Raw genomic sequence first — 25,406 nt, 5'->3', positions numbered from 1 at the left:
AAAGATGTTAAAATCTGCGTAACACTTGGTTTTTGAGGATATGGAATAAATCATTCGTGTCTATTAGATATCATTTATCTCACAACTCGTGAGATAAATGGTATCCAACGACCACTCATGCATTATTCTATATTTAGCACGCGGACAGGCGCGTGTGCTGGGAACTGTGCGGGGGGGGTCTAGATTTCTTGGAAGGCTGACCGGTGGTGAAGACGATTTTTTAAAAAACAAGCTTAGCTTCCCACCCACTTTCCACCCCTACCCTCAGACCCTTGGGTGGTTTGTTTGTCACCACCAAACTCAAAATTTTATTGGAAATGTAGATCTGGAGATATTACGGTATAGTTAAGGTATATATAAGTTTCTCTATATATCTTTAATAAACTTCACTGGGGTTAAATGAGGGACCCAACATTAATGGTATTCACAAACTAGATAAACCATCTATTGACATTTACATATATTAAGAATATTCAGTTATTGCATTTCTGGAATGATCAAATTCGCAAATTTGTTTAGCCTTCGGCTCCAGAGACCTAAAAACAAATACATACTGAAAATATAAAAACAAATGTATATATACTTACAAATCATTTATTCATTCTACACACATATACAATCTACTGGTGATATTTTCTTCAATATACAAATAATTAATGACATATTTCATGGATTTGAAACCCATTTAAGTGTGTGTGTGTATATATATATATATATATATATTTGATAAAATATCAAATATAAGTTTAATACATGTAAGTGAGCACACAGCATTACCAATGTATACCATAGTAAATAATAATATAGAAAAAATGAAGAAAAGTACGTATTACAATTTTATAACAAAGGCACTGGAATAGAAACACAGGGCAAAGAGTGTATTAAGTTGAAGTTGGCAAGGCATATTGAAACAGGATCACTCGGATTTGAGATCTTAACAAAATATAGAAATACCAATATTCAACAAGAAAAAAGTTGGTCTCTGGCCACACCAAAGTTCCAGAATTGGTGCGGCGATGCGGCTATTTAAATTATTTTTTTTAAAGCATGGATTGCATAGAAAAGGTGGGTACATGTATATTTGATACCGAAACAAGGGACATATTTAAATTGAAATCATAATGCACATCCAAAGTTCACACGCGATGGCATTTTACCTCCAAATGCAGTTTTCCGCAATAGTAAACAAAGTCTGGAAAAAATATGTCATACCACAGGAAATTAAAAAACAAAAAGTCAAAATAAACGTGTGCACTGACCAGAGACCAGAAATTTATTTAGTTTGGCCAAAAAGCAAAATATCACAGATAAATTTTCAAGAGACAGATGTATATATGATTACCAGTATCCCATCTGCTATATAGCTTGTGATTCTGTTGCATTTTAATTCCACAATGCTCTAAAATACATCTTAGAGGTCCTAATTTTTCAGGCACATTTTTATCCCAAAGCCTTCCTTCACCATGTGGTGTCTTGTTCCCAACAGGCCACATCTGGCAGGACACACTTCCTCTGAGATACAGTCGTTAAATTCATGACAACTGTCACTTGGTTATGTGGTTAAATATTGCATGTTCTGAAATTAAACATTTCAAATTTCTGAAGATAACATATTTCAATGCAAGTTTGAGATAACCGATAAGGTTATGCAAATGTAGTTCACTTAATAGGATAATCGGTGACATGTATGTTTCTAATACCACAAAATGCATTTTTCATATTTTTAAAAACGCACATGCGTCTGAGAAGTACCGTAGCAGTTATTGATTCCTAGTTCTAGTTTTAGTTTTAAGGATATTTCCCTGTTTTAACGTCACAAACAATTATTTTACTGTTATATCTTTATCCAAATCTGTTACAGGTTTGTAGATTAACTGAACTTAGTGTCCATTTTTACGGGTTGAAACTAGGGTCTGCACCTTTAAGTAAACTAATGAACTACTATACATAATATACTAACTGTGTTAACTAAAGAACTACAAACAGAAAATAAAATGAAAACATGTTTTGGCACAAGTCTAAATAATAAAATAAAATTATGCACTTTGGAGAAAGATATATTTTCTTCTTCTAAACTAAGTCTATTCCAAAGTTGGGAGATCACATAAGTAAATCATACAGAAAAAATGTCTGACCAGAATAAAATCACACTCATCAACCATTTTTAAACATTTTACAAAACACAACAATTTTGCATAAAAGTATTGTGAAAGGTAGTTCCCAGTGAAAGAGCGAATGACAAATGGAATATTACACTCGAGGAATATTTAAGTTTAGTTTGGTTTCCCCCAACATAAACCCAATGAACCATGCTTAAGTGGACTGTTACTATCCAATAGCCGATGATTAATTAATCAATATATACCAGCTGTGTCATTAATAGAGATTTTATAACCAGGGTTTTATTTTTAAAAGCCGAATGATCTTTAATGGTAATTATTGGACATTTCAGATCAAATCCAATCTATTTTGTGCAAGTCTTTTATGCAAAAAAAAAGCTGAAATCAGATAAAAAGTTATAAAATAACATTCAAGCATTAAACAAAACAAACTTTAACTTTTTTACACTTAGTTTACAAGGATTTGGGAACCATAATTTAATTTTTAATAAATAAAATTCAATATCTAATTAAAACTGCAAAATGATGACTATAAAAACTACCATGATATAAAAAAGCACCATCAATATGTACAGGCCTCTTAGTAAACATTTATGAATTATGCAAAAACAAATCCAGGTAACCCATTTCACTTTTGTATAACTCGTCATGACCATGTAAACACTGTCCTAAATTCAAGGCACAAATGAAAAATGGGTCACACAAAACCACACCCGAGCGAGAGACGTGCAAACAAAACAATAATTCTTTCAATTTTCAGAGGCCTGTAGTTATGAATATCAACTGTTGTAGAATTCAAAACGGAAAGTACAAATACATGTGTATAAAGCATTGCATAAAAAATATGTCCATGTTGGTAATTCATTAGCTGACACCGATATAATGTACAAATATACAAACCACAAGCATTGTGAGAGTACTGCTAAAGCAGTACATCATACATGTCCCCTACCAGGATAACAATTTTTTGTATCTCCAAAGTTCATGGGCCATAACTCTGTCACATATGGGAAATAGCCATGAAATTTAAACTTGATCTGTAACTTTAGATGATAAGTCTATACACAAAATTCAGCCGAATATCTTGAACCATTGTGGAAAAAAGGTCCGGAAAAACTGTATGTGGGACAGACAGAAAGAATGAGAAATAGAAACAGACAGACAGATGGAAACAAAACCTAGTGCTCTCCAGTTGGAGTAGTAGGGGACTAATCAAAACATTTTGCCAATATTCAGCAGCCCAGTTAGTGAAGCAATCCTCTCATTGGGCAATATTTTGGTGTAATATCATAAAAAAATAAACTTGGAACTTTCAGATTCTGAGAGAAAGCTGAAAAATGCATTTATTTTTGTGAGATTCAGTCCAGCATTGTTTACAAACTGATAATTTTTATTGTTTAATAGATCATACCCAACATCTATTGACCCCTAGTAAAGAATTTTGTTTTGTTTACAACATATCAGCATATTATATACTTAACAGCTATGTCAACTCGAATGCCTTGATTTCGTGGCCTACTTAACAGGTGTTCAACAAATTAATTGCAACAATCAACTGCAACACCAGTCATGAAACATGCTCTGAAGGGAAAATGAAGTAGTCTGTGTGCCCAAACCCTGACCTAAAATAAATCACATCTTTCAAGATTGAAATAATATATTAAGAACCGCTAAAGGACTTTTGGTATATACAATATCTAAAAGCTTTTAAGAAAAAACCCAAAAAGATTAAAATTTAACAAAAGGTTTGTAAAGCAAATTAAAAGCAATAGTAAGTAGATGACTTTTAACAGGTTACAAAAGCAGCTGAAGCCCTCTATATCCCCCACTGCCATAATCACTCACAACTTGTGAGGGTTTAAGTGTTATCTTGTATATTCTTACCCACTCTGAGACCGAGAAATCATTTAAGAGTTTCACAAAGTTAACAATGTTATCGAAGCAAGAATAGTTGGGTTACTCAAATACTGTACATAAATAAAATACACATCCCATCAAATTTAACTTCAATGACATTAAAGCATTATTACCACACAGCCAGGGACAGGGGATGGTGCAGGAATGTTACCAGCTGGTGTCACTTCAATTTTTAAATGGGCGTACTCAATTATGGCATGCACACAATAACAGAAAGAAATGTTTTATTTAACGACGCACTCAACACATTTTATTTACGGTTATATGGCATCAGACATATGGTTAAGGACCACACAGATTTTGAGAGGAAACCCGCTGTCGCCACTACATGGGCTACTCTTTCCGATTAGCAGCAAGGGATCTTTTATTTGCGCTTCCCACAGACAGGATAGCACAAACCATGGCCTTTGTTGAACCAGTTATGGATCACTGGTCGGTGCAAGTGGTTTACACCTACCCATTGAGCCTTGCGGAGCACTCACTCAGGGTTTGGAATTGGTATCTGGATTAAAAATCCCATGCCTTGACTGGGATCCGAACCTAGTACCTACCAGCCTGTAGACCGATGGCCTAACCACGACGCCGGTCACACACAATAACAGATGCCAAGGAAGACCAATTGTTTTTCAATATCACCACCATGTCACCCTCTAGCTACGTGCCTGTTAGTGAATTCACTCAGGTAATATTGTTGAAATAAGCATGCCAAAGTACTCATGTCTGAGGTAGTGTCAATCATTCATTAAAATTTGTTTTAGATAAGTAAAATGTAAATTCAGGCCTCCCAGCCACTTGTACATATTAAAATATAGGAAATATAGGAATTTGCATACCAAAATATTATTTTTTAAAAAACTTTTTTAAACACTTTACTTTAGAATGATCATCGAAAATATGCTACTTTGGGATTTCACAGTGAATAACATTATTATTATTTTATTTTTATTAAATTATTTTTTTAATAATTATTTTTTTGGGGGGGGGGGGGGGGGGGGGTTCTGGGTTGTTTTGTTGTGGGGTTTTTTGAGAGGGGAGAGTTTATGACGGACGAGTTTAAATATTAAAAAAAGTACACCCCTCAATTTTTCAGGATGAATTTTACTTGTAGATGCAGGACATTGCATTTCTGGACATTTAATTTTCACAATTTTCTTGAGGAGTATACCCTTGGTTTTCCTTAGCAATTATGGTGGTTGGCGCTCTCAAAGCGAGTCTGACACACAGACGGAGACTGCTTTGATCATAAAAATTTTTCCTGCACACGCGCTTACTTACTGTTCTTTAACATTTAGTCAATTAAATATTAATTGCATGTATATTTAAAACATCAATTTAATTGGGAAACAAATACAAAAACTTGCAGTGGACAACCTAATTTCGTAATACGAAACGCTACTACATTAGTGAAAAACCAACCGTGCGGTGGGAATTCCCCGACTTCATTTTACGTCACACGTGTGTTGCACGAGCTTACATATATAAAGCAAAAACTAACTTTACAAAAAGTCTACTTATCCATTTTAGTAACGTGCTGGATTGTAATGTTCTAAACAGCTTTTTTCTCGATTCTTCAACATTTTCAGCAATTTACTTCACGGGCACAGACATAAAATACCACGATTTACGAATAAATGCCAAATTTCTTAAATCTCTTATTCAAAGAGGTGGGCCTACTTCCGGTCAAATACAGTACTTGATATAATAAGCAGAAGCCTCACACACATACACACATGCACACTTGCTGCAGACTACGGAATTACAATAATTGCAAGTGTACAAAAGGGATAAATAGGCACTTTGTGTTTGGAAATTTTGGTTGCCCAGCGGATGACTGAATTGTAAATTTTATTCGTCTGAGCAACTTTTTACTCATCTGGGGTGAGTACTTTTGGCCAGCCCTGCTAATGGTATGTTCTTACCTTGCATATGTACACAAGATACCATCTACTACCTCAACAAATATATACCAAGGCTTGCCAGCAGTCCATGCCGATATCCAGGATACTTTGAAAGTTTGTGCATCTTGCATCAGTAATACATCCTTCTCACCTTATCAAGTGAGCAGGATCTTGATTGGCACTTGATACTGATCTCCCACATTCAAAGCATCTTCTGAATTTCTGACAGGCTGGCTACCTTTCACTGCTAATATAACTCAGTAACATATTTTATTCATCGGTATTTTGGCAAAGCAATTGAGTCAAATATAGGAAATTAATCTCAATATAGGAGTTTTATAGGATCCTATAAAAAAATACAGGAAATATAGGTCTGGGAGGCCTGTAAATTATAATTCTCAGCCATGTGTGTATACAAGAACGGACACACGAAAGTCGGTTGCACTTAATACAATATAAAATCGTGACAAAATATGAACAATCGTATAAAGTGAATGGTCCTATCAATAAATATACTGCAATACTCAATATTATACAAAAATAAATGTACACAGACATCAGAGGATGCCAACAACTGAGGGTGCAATTTATACATTAATTCACCTTTCTTTAAGTTGTGGGTGGTTGTGGGGGTAAGAGACAATATACAGTGAAACCCGTCTAAACCGGACCTTCAACAAACTGGAATCCTGTTAAAACTGACCAAGTTTCATGGTCCCCAAGTTTTTTAACTTCTATAACGCAGACCTTTAAACACCAGATCGTGTCTAAATCTGATAAATATTATGTCCCAGGCGTGATCTGGTTTAGACAGGTTGCACTGTATAATCGTCTATGCTGTGAGGAGGCAGTGCCCCCTCCCCTAATGCCCTTGATATAAATGTCATTGTCATAATGCAGTTTGACCAAATGAATAATTAAGATATCTTTATTTCAGTTACTGCCAGGCACCGGTGAAAGAGACTGCAGGTTCATAACACATACACATCGTTAGCATACAGGGCTGGATATGTGAGTGGGAACAAGACCATTATCCACAACACGAGTCCCAGCACAAAGAACATGGCAAGTCTGCGTCGGATTGTCTGTGGGTAGCCCATCACCTCATTAAATGCTGGGAAACCCATGTGGTTACAGAAGGCATGAGCTATAACAGGAGCAATCAGGTGGCCTATGGAAAAAAGACAACAACAAATTAAAATCCTTATAGTTAAAATCTAATGTTTTGTTAATAATAGGCATTTAAAAATGTTTTTTAAAACCAATTTTATTTTAAGTCCAAGTCAAAACTTTAAACACAAAATGTTCATGATAATTTTTACTTTACACTAGTACCCAAACACTTGTTATTTTATACAGTATAAGCATAATGCAAGTCATTATTTAGTAGGGGTTTTCATGGGGTTTTTTTTTACAAAAATTTAAGTGTTGTACATATTAAGTAGGCTAACTTTATCGCACACTCTTGCTTTTTTTTCTAGACAAACTGTAAAGCATGCCTAATCAACCTGTTGTGTAAATTAACAACTGATCAAACAAGTTCTCAACTTTATTAGTACCACAAATTGTACATTATTTACTGATGTTATTTCATCAATGGTTAAAATTCGGCAAGTGAATTTTAAAAAAGCTCGAGAACCCCTGTATAATTAATAAACAGATCTATAATCATCAACAAATAACAATATACTAACCTGTTCTGAGAAAAAGAAATGCAGAGTAAATGCCAAAAACTGTGGTGTAAAAAAACTGGAACACTGAAAAATTAAATGATATAGAAGCTTTAATCAACAATTAAATAGGTTAAACATTTTGTAACATCTTTCATTAAATCAAAGACTTGATATTCATGAAAAAAACCCTGAAATTAATTATTAAAAAACTTTTTTCTACAAATTCATTCCATTTATAATAAACCGAGTGCTAGTAACTTGCAAAATGATATGCTCAATAAATATTACAATTTGTTAACTTCTTCTTCTTAAACTCAATTCTTTTAAGAACTGCATGGATTGAATCTGAAATCCTTTCTTTCTACGAGGTGTATCACCCTGCCCATGGCCAAATTAGCAATTTGCTAATTTTTTAATTAGCCACCTTTTAATAATTTTCAAGTAATAATTTTCAAGGAATTACTCTACATACCTAAAAACTGGCTAAGACAACATTCTTTCCAGTGTAAACGTAGGGTATGATGCAAAATTATGCACCCTGATATCTCAAGTTTGACAATGATATGAATTACACTCACTCAAGTATTTCCTTCTATGAAAGGAAAAGGGCATTCTTACTTGCATATAATTAAATAAATGTTAATAAGTGAATGACTGCATCCAAAAATATCCCACTTACTTGATTTTTGAACTGCTTGTTTAATCTCACACTGTTCGTGAATTATTCTCTCAATCAAGTGGTGAAAGTGAGCTGAAATAAATAGGCAAATAGTTCATCAAACTCTACCTGCTAGGGGGAAAAAACTCGTCTTTTTCTTGCACACTCCGCAACAGACAAACAGAACAAAATATACATTTAAATGTAAGGGGCATAATTCCAAAGATATTGAGTGGAGAGGCACATCCAACAATCCTAGGGTAGAGATAAAACTTAAAACCAAAAATAAAATAAATTCAGAAGCATTTAAAGACATTGTGTGGAAGCAAAATATGTTTACAGATAAGGGAGTGGTACTAAAGAAGTTAAATAAATTTACTCATATACAGTTCTTAATAATCCATTAATAATTTATTATTATTATATTTGATCAAACTTCAGAATGTATAATCAGTTAAATGTGACCTTAAATTTGATTGAAATTGGTCAGTTCTGTTCAGACTGAGATACCTACCAACACCGAAAAAGAGAGGGCACAAAATCATAGCTGCACTTTCTCCAATAGCAGGGACAAGTAAAGGCAGCATGCAGGCTCGGAATATGAACTCTTCAGAGAATGGAGCCTGAAATATTATAATGAAATGTTCTCAATGCAATGGATTTAGATGAAAGTGAATTTAAAAAAAAAATCAAAGTACTGAATAAAGTGTTGAAAAAATGAAAGTGATTTTTAAGAAAGTATTGAATTATTAGCTACTTCATACAGGACTATTGACCAATAGCAGACTTGTTACTGCTTTTCTACCGGTTTGCTGAGGTCTAATAAAATGTTGCCAAAATCATGCTAGACAGTATGATTTTGCTAAGGATTTTGAGTTTGTTTATTTGTACAATACATAAATCTGAATTCAAGTGAATATGGGGGAAAAAAAAAAAAAAAGGATCCAAATGAAAGTCTGGTGCAAAATATATGAGACTTGATACATCTGAAAGAGTTGACCAATTATTAATACTTTCAGCACTACTACTGGTACTATCAGCAGTATTGAGCTCCGAGTAAAATGTGGGTCATTAAAACAGGCAGTAATATATCAGACCTCGTCTACCTGCAGTATCACAGAGCATTAATAAACTATAATACAACTGATTGGAAACTAATCACATGTATACAATTCTTATCAAACTATGTTATGAACTTGTATGCTATTTTAATGTTAGAAATCTCTCTCTCTCTCTCTCTCTCTCTCTCTCTCTCTCTCTCTCCTTTCTCTCTTGTATCTCTCCCTCCCTCTTTCTATGAATTTTTTTTTACAATCAATCTGAACATACATGTATTCACTCTAACAATACTCTTTATGTATTTTTTATATATATATATATATATATATATATATATATATAATGTTATTTATGTTCAACATTATCTGTAAGATAGTGATTCAGGGCCCCATCCCTGACACTATCGACATTTCTGGGCCTAAATAAAATAATAAAATAAAAGACCTTGTTGTTTAAGGGAAGCTACACGTATCACTCTGGCTTCTCGTCACTGCCCTAAGATTAGTTCAAGAAGTTATTTTTAGAATGTGAATTAATAAATTAAAAAAAAGTACCATGAAAGGATTAAATATCAATGCTCAATATGGTAATATCTTAAATGGCTCTCCATAATCCAAGTTATGAGAGCCAGTAATTACTCCACTCAAAACGCTGGTAAAACATTGTTACTCGGTGTTTAATATTAAAATGACATCATACCACAATGTGATTTCTGACCCAGATCATGTTCTTTATACAGTTCACCCAGTACCTCGGTTCTGAAAGTAGACATGGTTACACAGTAGTATTAAAATATTGTCAAATCGAAAACTAATAAACCTCTTTACCTGTAAAATATGCAACATTAATTAATGAAGTGGCACATAAATGGAATTCCTTTGGCCAAATATATTTACCCAAAAATGTGTATTATAAGTCTATATTTCCAGTAATTTAATAACACTTGTTATAAGTGCTAGTGGTTAAGTTCCTCGAGAACAAGTGTTTCTTTATTCACAAACAACAAAAATTATGTGAATGTAGAATAATAATAATTAAAAGATTCAGGTTACTGTTTTAATATTGTGTGTCACTGGTGAGGGTTAAATAATGGTGTAAGAGGAGACCTCAAGGACTAAGTTACTGGAAACAAAAGAAAGAATGAAATGTTTTATTTAACGACGCACTCAACACATTTTATTTACGGTTATATGGCGTCAGACATATGGTTAAGGACCATACCGATTTTGAGAGGAAACCTGCTGTCGCCACTACATGAGCTACTCTTCCGATTAGCAGCAAGGGATCTTTTATTTGCGCTTCCCACAAGCAGGATAGCACAAACCATGGCCTTTGTTGAACCAGTTATGGATCACTGGTCGGTGCAAGTGGTTTACACCTACCCAATGAGCCTTGCGGAGCACTCACTCAGGGTTTGGAGTCGGTATCTAGATTAAAAATCCCATGCCTCGACTGGGATCCGAACCCAGTACCTACCAGCCTGTAGACCGATGGCCTGCCACGACGCCACCGAGGCCGGTTTACTGGAAACAATGCTCAATGTAAATAATAATTTCTGCAAGACAACAAAATTAAATAAAGAAATTAGACCTTACCTAAATATAGTCTAAAAATTCCATCCATATAATGCAAAGCAAGTGGACCCATAAAAAGCACCTGAAAGAATATTTAAATTTGCTTCATTACAACAGTTTACACTTAATATTGGAATCCATATGAAACAAATCTAAAACATGCATAAAAAGAAGTCACTTTTCTTACTTTTCATAATTAATTCTCAACATTAAACCAACAAAAAATGTTGTTGATTTTTGACAATGAATGAATGAATGAATGAATGTTTACAGGACACACCAGCATGAAAAATACATCACCTACTGATGTATTTTTCTTTCCTGCCAGATGATAAATGTCACCATGTTCTAACCAAACCATTTAAGTACACATTTAAAAGGTTTGATATGTTATATAAAAATTATAAAAGTTATGTGTTGTTGATAGACAAGAAAAATATTCAATCATTCGTGCCTGTTACAGCCAGCCAAACTGTTGAGATCAGACCTGTCAACCTTTAGTCAAGAGAAAGCAGGTGCGTGTTGAAAAAGCAGGAGATTTTTTAAATTCACACAATTTAACCCAAAATCGTAAGATTTTAAAAAAACATTATTACAATAAGTTATATGAATACTTTATAATGTCATATATACTTCTTAACCTTAGATCTTGGCATTAAAAAAGAACAATTTTTTTTTTTTTTTTTTTTAAAGTTGAAATATTATTATTATGATATTAAAAAAAAATTTAAAAAACACAAATAATTACGGTATTACACATTACGGTATTCTTCTTACAGGATGCATTACATTATCATTTCTGGTTAGTGTACCTAAGTACCAAAGACAAATTTATATAAATCTTATAAATTAATATTCAGTTTTTACTATAATGAGGAACGGTGGCGTGGTACTTATTTAAAATCATTATAATGATGCATTAAACATTGTATTTTCATTAATCATAAGTAAAACCTCATTACGGACATCGTGTGAAATATACCGGAATTATGCCCATTTCCGTGAGTAACTTTATGTCAATGTCAAACACAAATTTTTTTAATTGTACAAAAATAATTTCTTGAAGTGTACCCTTATAACCAACATTTTACCGCACAAATATACTAAATTAACTGACACAAGTATGTTTATACAGCTAATTGGTCTTTTCGTTGTCTTGCTGTGACATGTGATTTTAACATGCATCGTGTGTATCGGTCAACTCGGGAGTCTGGCAGTTCAGATTCGTCAGTTGCATTATGTAATCCAGTGGGAAGACATTTTACAATTCAGAGGTGTTATTAGAACTAAATTGGATAGTTTTTTTTTTTTATATGGCAACACTGAATGTCAATACTCAGCCTGTTGAATTAGCGGCAACACGCTTCGTAGCCATTACGATGACAACAAACATTATAATAACACGTCATTTTATAAACTCCATGTGCTTTTTTAACAATATAAATAGGCTATCCCACAATTCTCACTTTGGCAAAGGTTAAACAGTCGGGACAATTCGGCCTGTTACATTCTCGAAAACCGAAAGTAGTCGACATTTTCCGAATGAGAAAAAAAGGCAGAGTTACTTCCCTTCTGTTATTTTTACAAAAGAGGATCGATTTTTTTTTTATGCTTACAAAAATGTCATTTAACAGGAGAAACTGTCTCCCGCACAGGTGAGAAGGAGATTTGATCAAATACCGGGAGACTCCCGTGGAATCCGGGAGGGTTGACAGGTCTGGTTGAGATACAGCAAGGCTCACTGTAGACTTGTAAACAGCTGCATCCAAAAGCCATTCACAATGAATCTCTTGATTTTGTTATTAAAAGCCATTCACAATGAATCTCTTGATTTCGTTATTAAAAGGAGGCTTAAGTACGTTGCTATTTATAATTGTCCGTAATTAAATCAATCAACCTCCACTGAGATGATTTGAACTACAGACCTTCAGTGCAAGATACTCTAGGTGCTGGCACTATACTTTATAGCAATTTTACTGTACAATATTATACTACAAGATCTACCACTTGCTGCAAAAGGTGAATTCTTTAATGTACATAATAAAATATGTTAAATAAATACCATTGTCACAAAGATGATATCTGCTACTGTCAACAAAAGGAAAATAATTTAAATTACCTACAACTAGCAACAAGAAAACAGAAAAATTCTTGATTTAACATCACAATTTTGATACATACCATTGTCAATATCAAAGGAATAATAAATGCAGGTAAGAAGCCGAGGAACCTCAGTCCGAGCCATTCCCACAAAGTGTGAGCCTACAATAACAAATGGTAAGTATTAACCATCATTAGGTTTACAACCAACTCATCAGAAACTTGTACACAAAAAACATAGTTAAACACTGTGCTCTTCCATTTCAGATATCAAACTGCAAAAAACAAACCCAAAATTTGAGTTTTTAAATTAGTGGATACATGTACAGTGAAACTCATCTAAACTGGACACCTCTGAACCAAGTAAAAAGTCTGGTTTAAGAGGTATCCAATTTTGAGAGGTTCTCTTCTGTACATATACTCTTCAAAAGAAGAAACGCAAAACCACATTGTCGTAACATTTGGAGAATTGATTTCATTATTGAATGGTGAGTCCGATAATTACCAAATGTTGCAGGATTGTTCACAATTCACTCTAGTCCATTGTGAGTAAGTGATAGGACACACCACCAAGGTCAAGGTCATCTGGAGTCAATACCGGGTGTGGCCTCCGCATGTGTTGACAACTGCCTGGCACCGCCTGCCCATTGAAGCAACCAGAGTATGGATGACGTCCCGGGGGATGGTGGCCCACTCGGCCTGCAAGGCTGCTGCCAGCTCGGGCAGGGTCTGGGGCTGTGGTTGTCGCTGTCGGTCCAACTCGTCCCATAGATGCTCAATTGGGTTCAAATCCGGTGATATCGATGGCCAAGGAAGGACATTAATGTTGTTGTTCTGTAGGAAAGCCGTTGTGAGACGTGCTGTGTGAGGCCTGGCGTTGTCATGTTGGAACACTGCGTTGGCGTTGGCCATAACTGGAACGATGTGTGGCCGGAGGATCTGGTCAATGTAGCCCTGTGCATTCAGGTTGCCCTGCACGTGGACCAGGTCAGTTCTGCCAGTGTGCGAGATGGCTGCCCACACCATGACACTACCCCCGCCGAATCTGTCCACTTCCTGCACGCAGTTTGCCGCATAACGTTCACCACGACGCCTATACACGTGACATCTTCCATCATGACGTTGGAGCAGAAATCGGGACTCGTCACTGAACCACACCTGTCTCCATCGCAGTTGAGGCCATTGTCGATGAATCTGGCACCACTGCAGTCGGAGTCGACGGTGTTGTGGTGTTAAGATGACACCTCGAACAGGACGTCTGGCACGAATTCCTACCTCACGTAGGCGGTTCCGTACGGTCTGGTCGGATATCCTGCGCAAACCTGGTATTGCTGCGGCTGTGGAGGTGGCAGTAGTCAATCGTTCCCGAAGGTGGCGTACCCGGATGTAGCGGTCCTGCCTGGGGGTAGTGACCCGTGGTCGACCGGATCTAGGGAGGTCACGTGTTGATCCATGTTGCTGGTAACGGTCCCACAGTCTGGAGATGGTGCTTGGGGACACATGGAATGCCCTGGCAACGGCCGTTCTGGATTCGCCTGCGTCTAGTCGGCCGATGGCATTGTTTCTCTGCGGTTCACTGAGACGTGGCATGTCCTGGATTGTCAACTGTCGGCCATGATACAGAGGCCAGGCAAGCGAACACCCTGCACTTTTATACTGTCGGTGTTCATGTTGCACGTGCAGACAACGCACGTGCAGTGGTGACACGGTTTGCACGTGGCTGCGTTTTTGCGAATATTCACATTTTGGAACTTTATTGTACAGTAGCTGCGTTTTATCGAATGTAACCGTGGGAATGTGTTTGGGACATGCAATGACCTTATATTCACAAAGCATGAACCGGTAGGAAACATAAAATCGGAGTTATAACCCATTTGTACCCTTTTGCGTTTCTTTTTTTGAAGAGTATATATTTAAAAAGGGACCATGAAAAACATCCTGTTTTGAGGGGATTCCGGTTTACAGAGGGTCCCGTTTTGAGAGGTTTCACTGTATATACAAACACATCAAGTTGACAAAGAAATCTTTTAACTCAAGCATTCTTGTTTTCAGCAAGTAATTGTTAAATTTTATATTACAATTTGTTGGTAAGCTTACATGAACAGTGGCATCTGTCTAAACCCGATTTCTGTGTGTAACAGGCAGTTTTAAAGTCCAGTCCAACTACCATTAATTTATTATGAATAAAACTCTGGCCAAACCAGATTCGTTCTATTCCAGATTTCGGATGGAAATTCAAGAACAAAAGAACAGTTTACGTATTAATTAGCTCTGTCTACAAGGGCATACGATCTTACCTCTACTGTCTGCACCTTTTAAACAATGATGGCAGTTCCCCAGTAATTAGGACACCAAAGTGTTATGAAATAATCGTGCCTCTTTGAAGGCTAAATGAAAAAATACACCACCCCTGTTGTAACGGGTGTAGGTACGTGTAGCAAGATCAATCAGATTATTAGTAATATGCAACAATCTGTCTTAATTTGTTTATCTTCATTTTCATTGGTTTCTTAAAAAAACACAAATATCTTTCAGGTTTACACCAATCACTAAAACGTGCATTGCTTAGCCTTGCTTTCACAGATGTCTTCCACATAGTACAAACATTTGGTGAATATGACGTTTTATTTACATTGGTATTTTCTAATAACACTATCGCAAGAACCGTAACTCTGGACAAAATATGTCTACACCGACACACTGTCTAAACCGGCATATTTCATTGGTCCCAAGTGAATCTGGTTTAAATAGAGTCCACTGTATATTTAGATTTGAAGATCGGATAAAAATTGAAACCCACCTGTTTCGACTCACTAGATCGACCTGCCAACCAGACCAACACAGGAACGACGACAGACACAACTGTTATGCTGACAAACCGCTTTCTGATGACATCAGGGTGATCTCTACAAGAAACAAATGGCAAACTAATTCCACATCTTACCAATAGGTGTTTATAAATATATTATTCCAATTCAATTTGCATACGACGAGAAATTTTATTGGTTTATCTAATCCATTTGCGATATTAAAACAACCATTAAAGGTAGACTAAACTCCAACAACAGCCTTATGTGTTGGAAAGATGCATACTTGGACCACCAACACATACTGACACTTTAACAAATGAAAAAAGCGTAATTTTAGAGTTAATAAAAAAACATGATTATTCCTGCTAACTGGGGGCAGCCATTTTGTTTCGTTTTTGTGACGTCCGGTGGTATAGCTTGGGGCGAAGTGACGTCAGCTCTGTCTAACTTCTCTATTATTCACAGTGTAAACAAACACTCTAATTTACAAGACGCTTCGCTTTCATCAACCTGACTTGTAAAACCACACAAATGACTTGATAGTATAATAAACTATTTAACTCAATATATTTCAATTTGCATCACTATAACGAAATGGAGTTATAGTATTTTTTCTTTTAAAAAATCCAAAGAAAAAATGTATATTATTAGGCCTATTGGTAGGATACGTTTGAGCAAAAATGACCACTCACGATACCCAAGTGATAATTTTCTTTTCTTTGGGACTACGTAATTGGTCAGTTTTGTGATTTTAGATGGGAAAGTCTACTTAATCAAAGAGTTTTACAGAATTACTTAAAAGTATTAAAGCAGCAGGACAGCTGGTAAGGTCCATTACGATTTGAGGTTATCACACAATACCATGTGATCTTAATAAAAGAGGCACGTCTTTTTAGTGTGTCTAGAAACAGTGTCTGGGGACAGTCTAAATATACACCTGCCAATCAAGAACCACAGGTACAGGCCACGGAAAGAAAAGACCAATTAACCAAGAAAACACTCCAGCTATTATTTAAGTACATGGGTTAATTTATATACAAAACATAATACAGTTATTTCAACACTTTGACAATGGTGGTTTATTTTGTATTGAAAAATAAACCACATATACATGATGCTATGTTACTGGGATGGATATTATTACAGAACATTGCGATGCATCCGCAAAAATCTGGTATGTTTTGTTTCTTCAGTTCGAATTCCTCACGTGACATGTTAGGTATTACGTAACCACCAGCTCGCCAGAGGGCGTATTCACTGAGATGGTTCAAATTGGCTGCACCCGTTATATATAATAGCCGTCACATTTAACCGTTTTATCAATTAACTATACGATTATACTTGTTGATATTAAGTAATAATGTGCATTATGTATCATTGAATATGCATATCAGTCCAAAAGCCTTGCTTTAGCATTCCTTTAATGAATCGGAAAGTTTTGGGATTTCCCCCAAGTGCCCATTTACATAAAAAAATTCATATTCTACTTCTCGCTGTTTAGTTGGACGTACTTACTTTTAAAATGTTTAATGTTTTCTGACGCAAACTGATTGTTCCTTTAAATTTTATGACATAAATGCTGTTTAAAAATTATGTTGTGACCTCACATGTGTGACACTGACACAAATTCAAAAGTAAATAATGGCGATTATGAATATTCGCAATGTACTTGTTAAATTGAGCACCAGTTGTCACTAAAATAAAAAACTAAATTAGAAGCAACTGTTGTATTACATATACATATGTATGAAAACATTTTAATTTACTTGCACCATAATTATTTTATAAGAAGGATGATTTAAAACATGAAAGTAGTGACCAGGTTTTTGTTAACCTTGCGTTCTTCCTGATAATTTATTAGTTACGTGGGAAAAAAAACTTTTTAAGGGATTTATTCAATTAGAATGGGGATAACTGTTGTATTTGACTATTTGCATGAATTAGACGTTAATGCCGGTTTTACAACTTTTGCCAATGAAGAACATATAATTTACAAAATGGGATGTATTGGAAGGGCACAGTGGCAAACCAGGTCAGGCACCACAGCATTTTTCTTGCTGCCGACAATGTCCAATTTTCAGGGCATAATTTGGGTTTAATCTCAATCGCCAAGCAAATATAACTTATTAATTACCAATACACCAAGAAGCCAATTCAAGAACTGTGTGTCATTTGTGCCACGGAAAGAAATGAATAATAAGTAAGAAAAAACTCAGTATGTGAGTTAATGTATGGACAAAACATAATACAGTTATTTCAACACTTTGACAATGGTGGTTTATTTTGTATTGAAAAATAATACTTATTGCTGGCTTACTACAGAACAGTGAGATGCATCCGCAAATATCAGGTACATTTGTTATAAGACCAATTCCTGACGTGACACGTTAAATATTATGTAACCACCAGCTCGCCAGAGGGCATATTAACTGGGATGGTACAAAATGGCTGCTCCCGTTATATATATAATAGCCGTCACATTTAACTGTTTTATTAATTAAATATAAGATTACATGTGTTGATATTAAGCAATAATGTGCATTATATATATCGTTGAATATGCATACAAGTTTAAAAGCTTTGCGCAAGCATTCCTTTAACATATATTTATAAAAAAATTAATGTTTGTCCAGGGCTTCTAGAACTGAAAAAAAAAAAAAAAAAAAAATCCACTAGCCATGGTATCAGTGATTAAATTTTTTTACTAGCCACAATTAAAACTTCACTAGTCCTACTTTAAGTAAATAAAATTTTACTAATAGCAATAATGGAATATGTCACCTAAAAGGAAGATAGAGCTTAAAAACACTTAGATTGGGGGGGGGGGGGGGGGGAGAGAGAGAGAGACAGGATATTCATATTTACAAGTCTTAAATGCAGCATTTGACAACTGTTTTTAAATCACTAGTCATGGGGCATGGCAATAGTAGTTATTTACTAACCCAACATGGTATATCATTTGAGTGGGGCTACCATAATCCACAAGCTCTGGTTTGTCACAAATAATTTTGTTTATAGTATTTAAATATTAACTACATGTATGTATTCTAGACAAAATGCTCACTCATGGCAATTTTGAGCCTGCCTACATTAATTTTAAATTAGTAACTTTTGAAACAAATATAAAAACGAACAAAAACTGATATCAGTAAAGCCCCTGATCTACAGCAATTCATGATATTTCAACTACATCAATTACTGTCCGTCACCATGCTATCATTAAGTTCAATCACTGGGAACAAATTCATGGTATATTTGTGCTGTAATCTCTATCAATGGATTGTGAATATAACAGGCAATCTAGAACCTATGCCATTTAACTCTGAAGTTATCAAATTTTCACGCCCCCAAACCATACCCTAAAAAAAGTAGTTTAAAAATAAAAAAAAATAAAAAATAGAATCATAAATCATTAAAATAAATATCAACAAAACAAAATATTTTATTGTAACTACTTCTCATCTTGGTTAGATTAATAAGCATCAACTACTGGTCTCTCTGTGACTCATCGATATTTATAACACTGCCCGCCAAAGAATTGAAAGACTGGCACCGACAGAATAGCAGGAAGAAAAATTAGCAGTTCCGTTTATTTGGTTCGTTGATGTCAACGTCTACAATATTACAATCAAACAAATATGCGAACCTATTCTTCTCTGTGCTTCCTGCCCAAACGTATAAACTACCGACATATATAACAGCAAATAAAAGACAAAGTAAGACGGCTTGCCAAGAAGCATGTTCGAAAACAATCACCGCCATTTTCCGCGAAACCTCGAATGATCGAAGCCAATAGATTTATATTCATTCTGAAATGCCACACATCCGAATTACCGAAACTCTTATTGTTTGGTGTCCAAAAAATAAAAATGGTTAAGTTTGTTTTGTTTAACGACACCACTAAAGCACATTAATTTATTAATGATTGGCTAGTGAATGTAAAAAAAGAAAAAAAGAAAAAAAGAATTTTTTTTATTTTTTTTTATTTTTTTTGGTGTGTGTGTGTGTGTGTGTTAATTCGTATTTTTAAAGGAAATCCGCTACATTTTTGTCCATTAGCAGCTTCCCACAGACACGACAGCACATGCAATGCACTGGTTCAGCGTGAAAAACAACAAGAGAAATAGGCCCACGGAGATGGTTTGATCCTACGTCGCAAGCACCTCATTTCATTTCACACACCTCAGCTATCTGGGCTGTCTGTCCAGGACAGTGGGTTAGTTGCTATAGTTGGTTAATGGTTAGTGAGAGAGAAGAGGGTGTAGTGGTCTTACACCTACCCATCGAGTCGTTAAAACTAGCTCTGGGTGAGAACCGGTACCGGGCTGCGAACCCTACGACTAAACTACGACACCACCGAGGCCGGCGCTGTACCGACTGAGCTAGATCCGTTACAACCCGATGAAGGCGATACGACCGTGACCAGTTTATGGGACGAAGCGAGCCGTTTATGAGATGAAACGACCCAGAGCGAACAGGAATTTTTATAAAAAAAGAAAACAATCTTGCCAACCCCACTAGAGATTGTGTCCCACCCCAGATGCCACGATTCCCGACTAGCCCTAGCAAAATAATATAAATAAAAAAATGTCCCCCATACCAGCTACGCCAGTGATTGTGAATGATTTAATTGTTTGATCGATCGATTGATCGATTGATTGATTGATTGGTGGATTGACTGATGCTTTGGTTGATCTATACGGTCCTAATGGAACGCGTTGTGTATGTCACAACAATAGCCGGTTTTCGAAATACTTGTATTAGTATCGTACAAAATCAATGTGCTCTAGAGGTGTCGTTAAACAAAAAACAAAACAAAAACAACAACAAACAAACAAACAATATTATCGTACACTTATTGCACGTGCGAACATGGTCGGTCATTTTAAAACACTAGACCTAGCTTGGAGTCTTTCCGTACACTGATTTTTATATCCTTAAAGACTATTTAAAAAAAAAAAATAATAATAAGAAGAAGAAGAAGAATTAAGAATTAAGCAAAAACAGTAAAAGCAACAATCTAAAGATCACTGGCGGGGGAGGGGTGGGTGGGCAAGGGGGCATGTCCCCCACTTCTCAGATATTTTGCTTTATATTTGCTTTATAGTAGTGTAAAAGTATGTAAATATAAAAGTGTGCCCCCCCCCCCACCCCCTCCCCTGACACCTTCATACGCAACTGACTTAGATTTTGAGAACAATAATACCATGAACCCACATTTAACGAATCCGTATTCAACAAAATGTCGGGAAATTTTAGTCCAAACTTTAGTAAGTCATATTGAGGGAAGGGAAATAACTCGTAATATGCATAACCAATTGCGGGAAAATCTGACATTGACAGTCATGATGAAGAGGTCTAACCCTTTCGGAGAATGTTCTCCATTGCAGTTTAAGACACGTATTGGCAAAAAGGAAATCGATCTAGGTGTTGGCCAAAAAGAAAATATGAAAATAGTTTACGGTAAAATAGTAACAACAATTGTCAGGGTTGAAATTTAAAACTAAGGCCGACGAGTTACTTTTCGCACCCTTGTTTTGGCTTCGTACACAGTAAATAAAACATATCCAACGGTAATTTTTTGATATGATATATTTGACAAAAGGTACTTTTTATTTATTTCATCTTTTGAAACTTAAAATTAATATTTTGTCTAGAATTATGAAAAATAACCAAATATCAACCTGTAAACAACGTTGTCCACTTGTTACAGAAATTTGACAGGGGTCAAGGTTAGTAGACCAGTTTTTATTTTAATTTGGCGAAGCATTGTAATAATATAGCTAATTTTGAATTTAAATGATGTCGGTATTGCAATGATGTCACTTTGAATCACCTTACAATAACCATACATGATGTTTCCGTTTTAAGAATGCTGGAAAAATTCCAATGCAAACTTGTTATTGAATTTTTTTTGTTTGAACATTACTAATGCATCTGAATGTGTTTGAAGAAAATCTTGTGATTAAAAAATTGTACCTTTTACAAAATATGGATTTCAAGTGAAATTACGGTAAGATATGCTATATTTATTGTGTAAGAACCCAAAACAAGGGTGCGAAAAGTGACTGTCGTCGACCTTAATAATAAAATACATTTTGCGTATTGTTGAGTATTGTACAATTGAGGAATACTGGTCAACTTTCCCGAAAACCAACTCGCCCTAGCGTTTGGTCAATCCGCCCCAGTGATTAGACAACTCTCCCCAAACTTTACTGTCCATAAATAATTGTGACGAAATTAAAAATTAATATTACATTGAAACTCTGCTATTACAACCACTTATTAAAATGGTTTTATATTGAGAAGATCCAATAATCAATTACAATGAACTGTCAAGCATATTTTAACGATGTTTGCGAGTTTGTCCCTTGTATCCTAAAAAAAATGGTCAGGCAAGGCTTGGACTTCCAAGTGGTCACTGGTGTGCATATTGAACAATATTTAATGCATATTATCGCTTAAACTATTGTTATATTTAATTAATAAAACAGTAATGATATGAGTTGACTAAACAGTGTGGGGTGAGTTGGTAGGGGAAGAGTTGACCTGCTCCCAAATCGAGAGTATTCTAAGTTTGAGACTGGATGATTTTCGAAATTCACGTGCACACTCATGCTTCAATCATTGTTTTTGCTAATATAGTAATAAAAAACATCAGAAGAGACACCAAGAGATTACAAACAAGTTTCACAAAAATAATGCGATACAAACAGGTATAACCAGAACAAAATGCGAGTGCCAAGAGCTAGCCCAGGTCAGGTCAAAGTGTTTAACGTGTACGTTCAGAGCAAGCTGTAGCACACACCTGTCTTGGGCACAGGTGCCAGCCTTGGCCGGCTTCTCCGTACAGGACAGGAAAGGGGTGGGGTGGATTGGAGAGGGGACCGCCTGCACTGGCAGGTGCAAGGGAGCACCAGCAGTCCGACCAGGGCTGGTAACAGGTGGGAACTAGCCCTATTACTAAATGCCTTATATCCAAAGCATGTCTCTATTTAAAAGAAACCCCTTTGTTTAACACCAAAATAGCCGAAGTGTATTTTTGTTCTGGAGTGTCATTTAACATTTATTCATTCCTAATTCAAAACATACAGAAGCCTTGTAGTCCTTGATGAGACTCGGGGCTAGTTCTGTCACTCGCCAAATTCGCCAGTTGCAAATTTTAAGAACAACTGGCAAATTTTATTTTAATATGTGTTAGAGGTGTCACTGAATAAATTAACATTCCTTTCTTCATAGAAAAGACGAAGGAGCTACTGTTCAAAGGATCCCAGAAGAGTTTCTCGGAGGGCGCGGCCACCACTGACGCCAATGACAACATGATATGTCAGCCGATGGCCGTGGAGAGATCTGTGGATGAGATTCTGCCGGGACAACTCTGTCTTGACAAGGGCTGCCAGCTGACACCTCCACAGTTCCCATGGATGTCAAACGGAGGAGATTGTCAAAAGAATTCATCAACTGTTATCTCACCCAAAGGTCACTATTTTATATTCCACAGGATTCTGAAAACTGAAAATTTGCATAACCTGTTATGTTAAGTGCAAATAATGTCCTAAATTTAATGTGCGAACAAAAAATAGGTTTTGCAAACTTAAGATTTGTGTGAACAACATGGTTGTTTGTACAATTTTCAGGCCTTTTTTTTGTTACTTTGTAATTGATTTCAGCTCCCCTTTTTTTGCAGTAAATAATTTTTACAATGACTGGATTTGATCTGAAATGCTGAAAACCTATTTTTTTTAGTTAAACTATTGGTATAAATTGTTTTGCTTTTAAAAGATTATTTAAATATTTTGGCTTTTATTTTTATAGCAGCTACAATATTTCCACCTGTTTATTGAATATTATTATTGGCAGGGTTTTATTTTTAAAATTTGACTTGACACCCATGGCTTTGACTTTGAGAATTCTAGCATTGTTTTACCAAATTTTGGGAATTTTCAGTTTCATTTAAAACACTTCTTAGTAAGCCATGTTAGAGTCAAAAAGACTAATACTATACATATACTTGTATTTATTCAAATTAATATCTAGTCTTATGTATTGTTTTCAAAATATGCCGTTATATAATAATAATAAAAAATTAGAATTATTTAATTGATTGGGAATTTTTTACTCTAAAATTGGGAATGAAAAATGACATAGCTTTTGAGGAATGGTAGGGAATGGTGACAATTATCGGAGTCTAGAAACATAGTTGATAAAATCCTGATTGGTTATTGATTATAAGATCTATGGAGATAACGACTTGATAACAGGCTTCTCCTTGACAACTCATTCGTCAGGATGTTCGGATTTCTTTCTTGTGAGATTCCTACTTCACTGGCTATGTACCAGGTTTAGCTATTGGTTGTGCATAATTATGTCATGTACAGGGTCTCTTCCTACTAGTTAGGCCGATAACTTCTTGATCACCCCTCGTACGTATGATTCTGGTGATTTTTATTTAAATTTGTTGTTTTTAGAAGCTGGTTTATTCTGCAACACATGTAAGAATTCTGTTACAAAGTTGTCTTCTCAACCGTGTAGTTTCTGTGACAAGCTGGCATGCAAGTCGTGTACAAGACAGTGTGACAATTGTGCAGGCGACTTCTGTCAACTCTGTTCAGTTCTCAAGTAAGTAGTACATTTATTTTTAAAATCTCAGATGAGGCAGATTTCAACAAAGCCACTAGCCCTCAGCCATGGCTATGAATGTTTAGTCAGGGCTAGTGGACATTATCAACTGTATATTACTGAAATACATAAGATGGTAGCCAAAGTTTCTGTGAGAGCAAGTAACTTTCTCAAACATTTGTCGAACACTGGATCAGGGGAGGAGTTCCTTTCTAAATAGTTGCCAGTATTGTTTTATTCTGATACATATGCTAGTGAATGTGAGAGGGAAAATATTATTTTTAATTTTAAAATTAGCAATAGATTAGATTAAATTATTCTTAATTTCTTTTTCAGTTATGATGAGGCAATGGAGCGATCATTTTGCTTGAGTTGTTCTTGATGTGTCGTCGATGGATTCTATTGACAGAATGTGACTGTACAGTGTTTGTTTGGAAATATTTGTCTCTGTGCTATAAACTACCTATTTGTGCATAACAACGTCATAATATGTTCGGTTGTTTTGTTCACTGTGCTGAACAGATCTGAAACAAGAAGTAAACTGAATTTTTATTGTCCTTTTGAAGGGTGTACCATCATATCATGTCATTTTAACGGATTTCCATGCTTATATCCAATAGTCTTATTCAGCTTACTGTGCTAGCTCAACAAATACACTATTCAACCTGAGTCATACCTACACACTGCAGAATTCTCTCCCTTGCCGGATATGCGCAATGCTATCCTTGCACGGGCTACCTGTAACTTCATTCTCGGTTCAAAGTCCTCCTGTTAACACCTGTTTAAGCTTTGTCAAAAAGTTTTCTTTACTTGTAATTTTGTGTTTGTTTTTCGGTTGAATCATATCATTTTAACAGATTTCCATGCTTATATCCAATTAAGGTTCAAACACGCTGTCCTGGGCACACACCTCAGTTATTTGGGCTGTCTCTCCAGGGGCCTAATTCACAAAGGTCTCTTAGGCTGTTAGACAACATA

The 25,406-nt window shown here is 35.5% G+C and overlaps 2 protein-coding genes across 2 annotated transcripts; one reads left to right on the top strand and one right to left on the bottom strand.

Moving 5' to 3' along the window:
• Nucleotides 1-6,847: 6,847 nt before the first annotated feature.
• Nucleotides 6,848-19,571, bottom strand: LOC121372360 (CAAX prenyl protease 2-like). Its single transcript, XM_041498661.1, has 9 exons — nt 19,456-19,571; nt 15,800-15,905; nt 13,081-13,161; nt 10,921-10,981; nt 10,025-10,083; nt 8,781-8,889; nt 8,288-8,359; nt 7,630-7,692; nt 6,848-7,106 (listed from the first exon to the last, which is right to left on the bottom strand). Exons 1-9 carry the CDS (start codon nt 19,569-19,571, stop codon nt 6,907-6,909), a joined length of 867 nt encoding a protein of 288 aa, XP_041354595.1. The 3' UTR covers nt 6,848-6,906.
• Nucleotides 19,572-21,139: 1,568 nt separating this feature from the next.
• Nucleotides 21,140-25,406, top strand: LOC121372460 (apoptosis regulatory protein Siva-like). The gene is made up of 4 exons (XM_041498778.1): nt 21,140-21,272; nt 23,049-23,288; nt 24,278-24,428; nt 24,765-25,406. Exons 1-4 carry the CDS (start codon nt 21,155-21,157, stop codon nt 24,808-24,810), a joined length of 555 nt encoding a protein of 184 aa, XP_041354712.1. The 5' UTR covers nt 21,140-21,154; the 3' UTR covers nt 24,811-25,406.

Source organism: Gigantopelta aegis, chromosome 4 (assembly GCF_016097555.1).
Source record: "Gigantopelta aegis isolate Gae_Host chromosome 4, Gae_host_genome, whole genome shotgun sequence".
NCBI lineage: Eukaryota > Metazoa > Mollusca > Gastropoda > Neomphalida > Peltospiridae > Gigantopelta > Gigantopelta aegis.
The sequence above is the reverse complement of the archived record's forward strand: the minus strand, read 5'-3'. Positions and strand labels throughout refer to the sequence as shown.

Bases quoted from the DNA above. Each gene is read 5' to 3' on its own strand.
- LOC121372360 (XM_041498661.1), bottom strand. From the start codon at position 19,571: ATGGCGGTGATTGTTTTCGAACATGCTTCTTGGCAAGCCGTCTTACTT. The intron at 7,693-8,287 runs GTAAGTGGGATA...TTAATTTTTCAG, and splicing joins ACAAGCAGTTCAAAAATCAA to TGTTCCAGTTTTTTTACACC. The intron at 7,107-7,629 runs GTTAGTATATTG...TTTTTTCCATAG, and splicing joins ATTTCTTTTTCTCAGAACAG to GCCACCTGATTGCTCCTGTT.
- LOC121372460 (XM_041498778.1), top strand. From the start codon at position 21,155: ATGATGAAGAGGTCTAACCCTTTCGGAGAATGTTCTCCATTGCAGTTT. The intron at 21,273-23,048 runs GTAAAATAGTAA...CTTTCTTCATAG, and splicing joins AAATATGAAAATAGTTTACG to AAAAGACGAAGGAGCTACTG. The intron at 24,429-24,764 runs GTAAGTAGTACA...TTTCTTTTTCAG, and splicing joins CAACTCTGTTCAGTTCTCAA to TTATGATGAGGCAATGGAGC.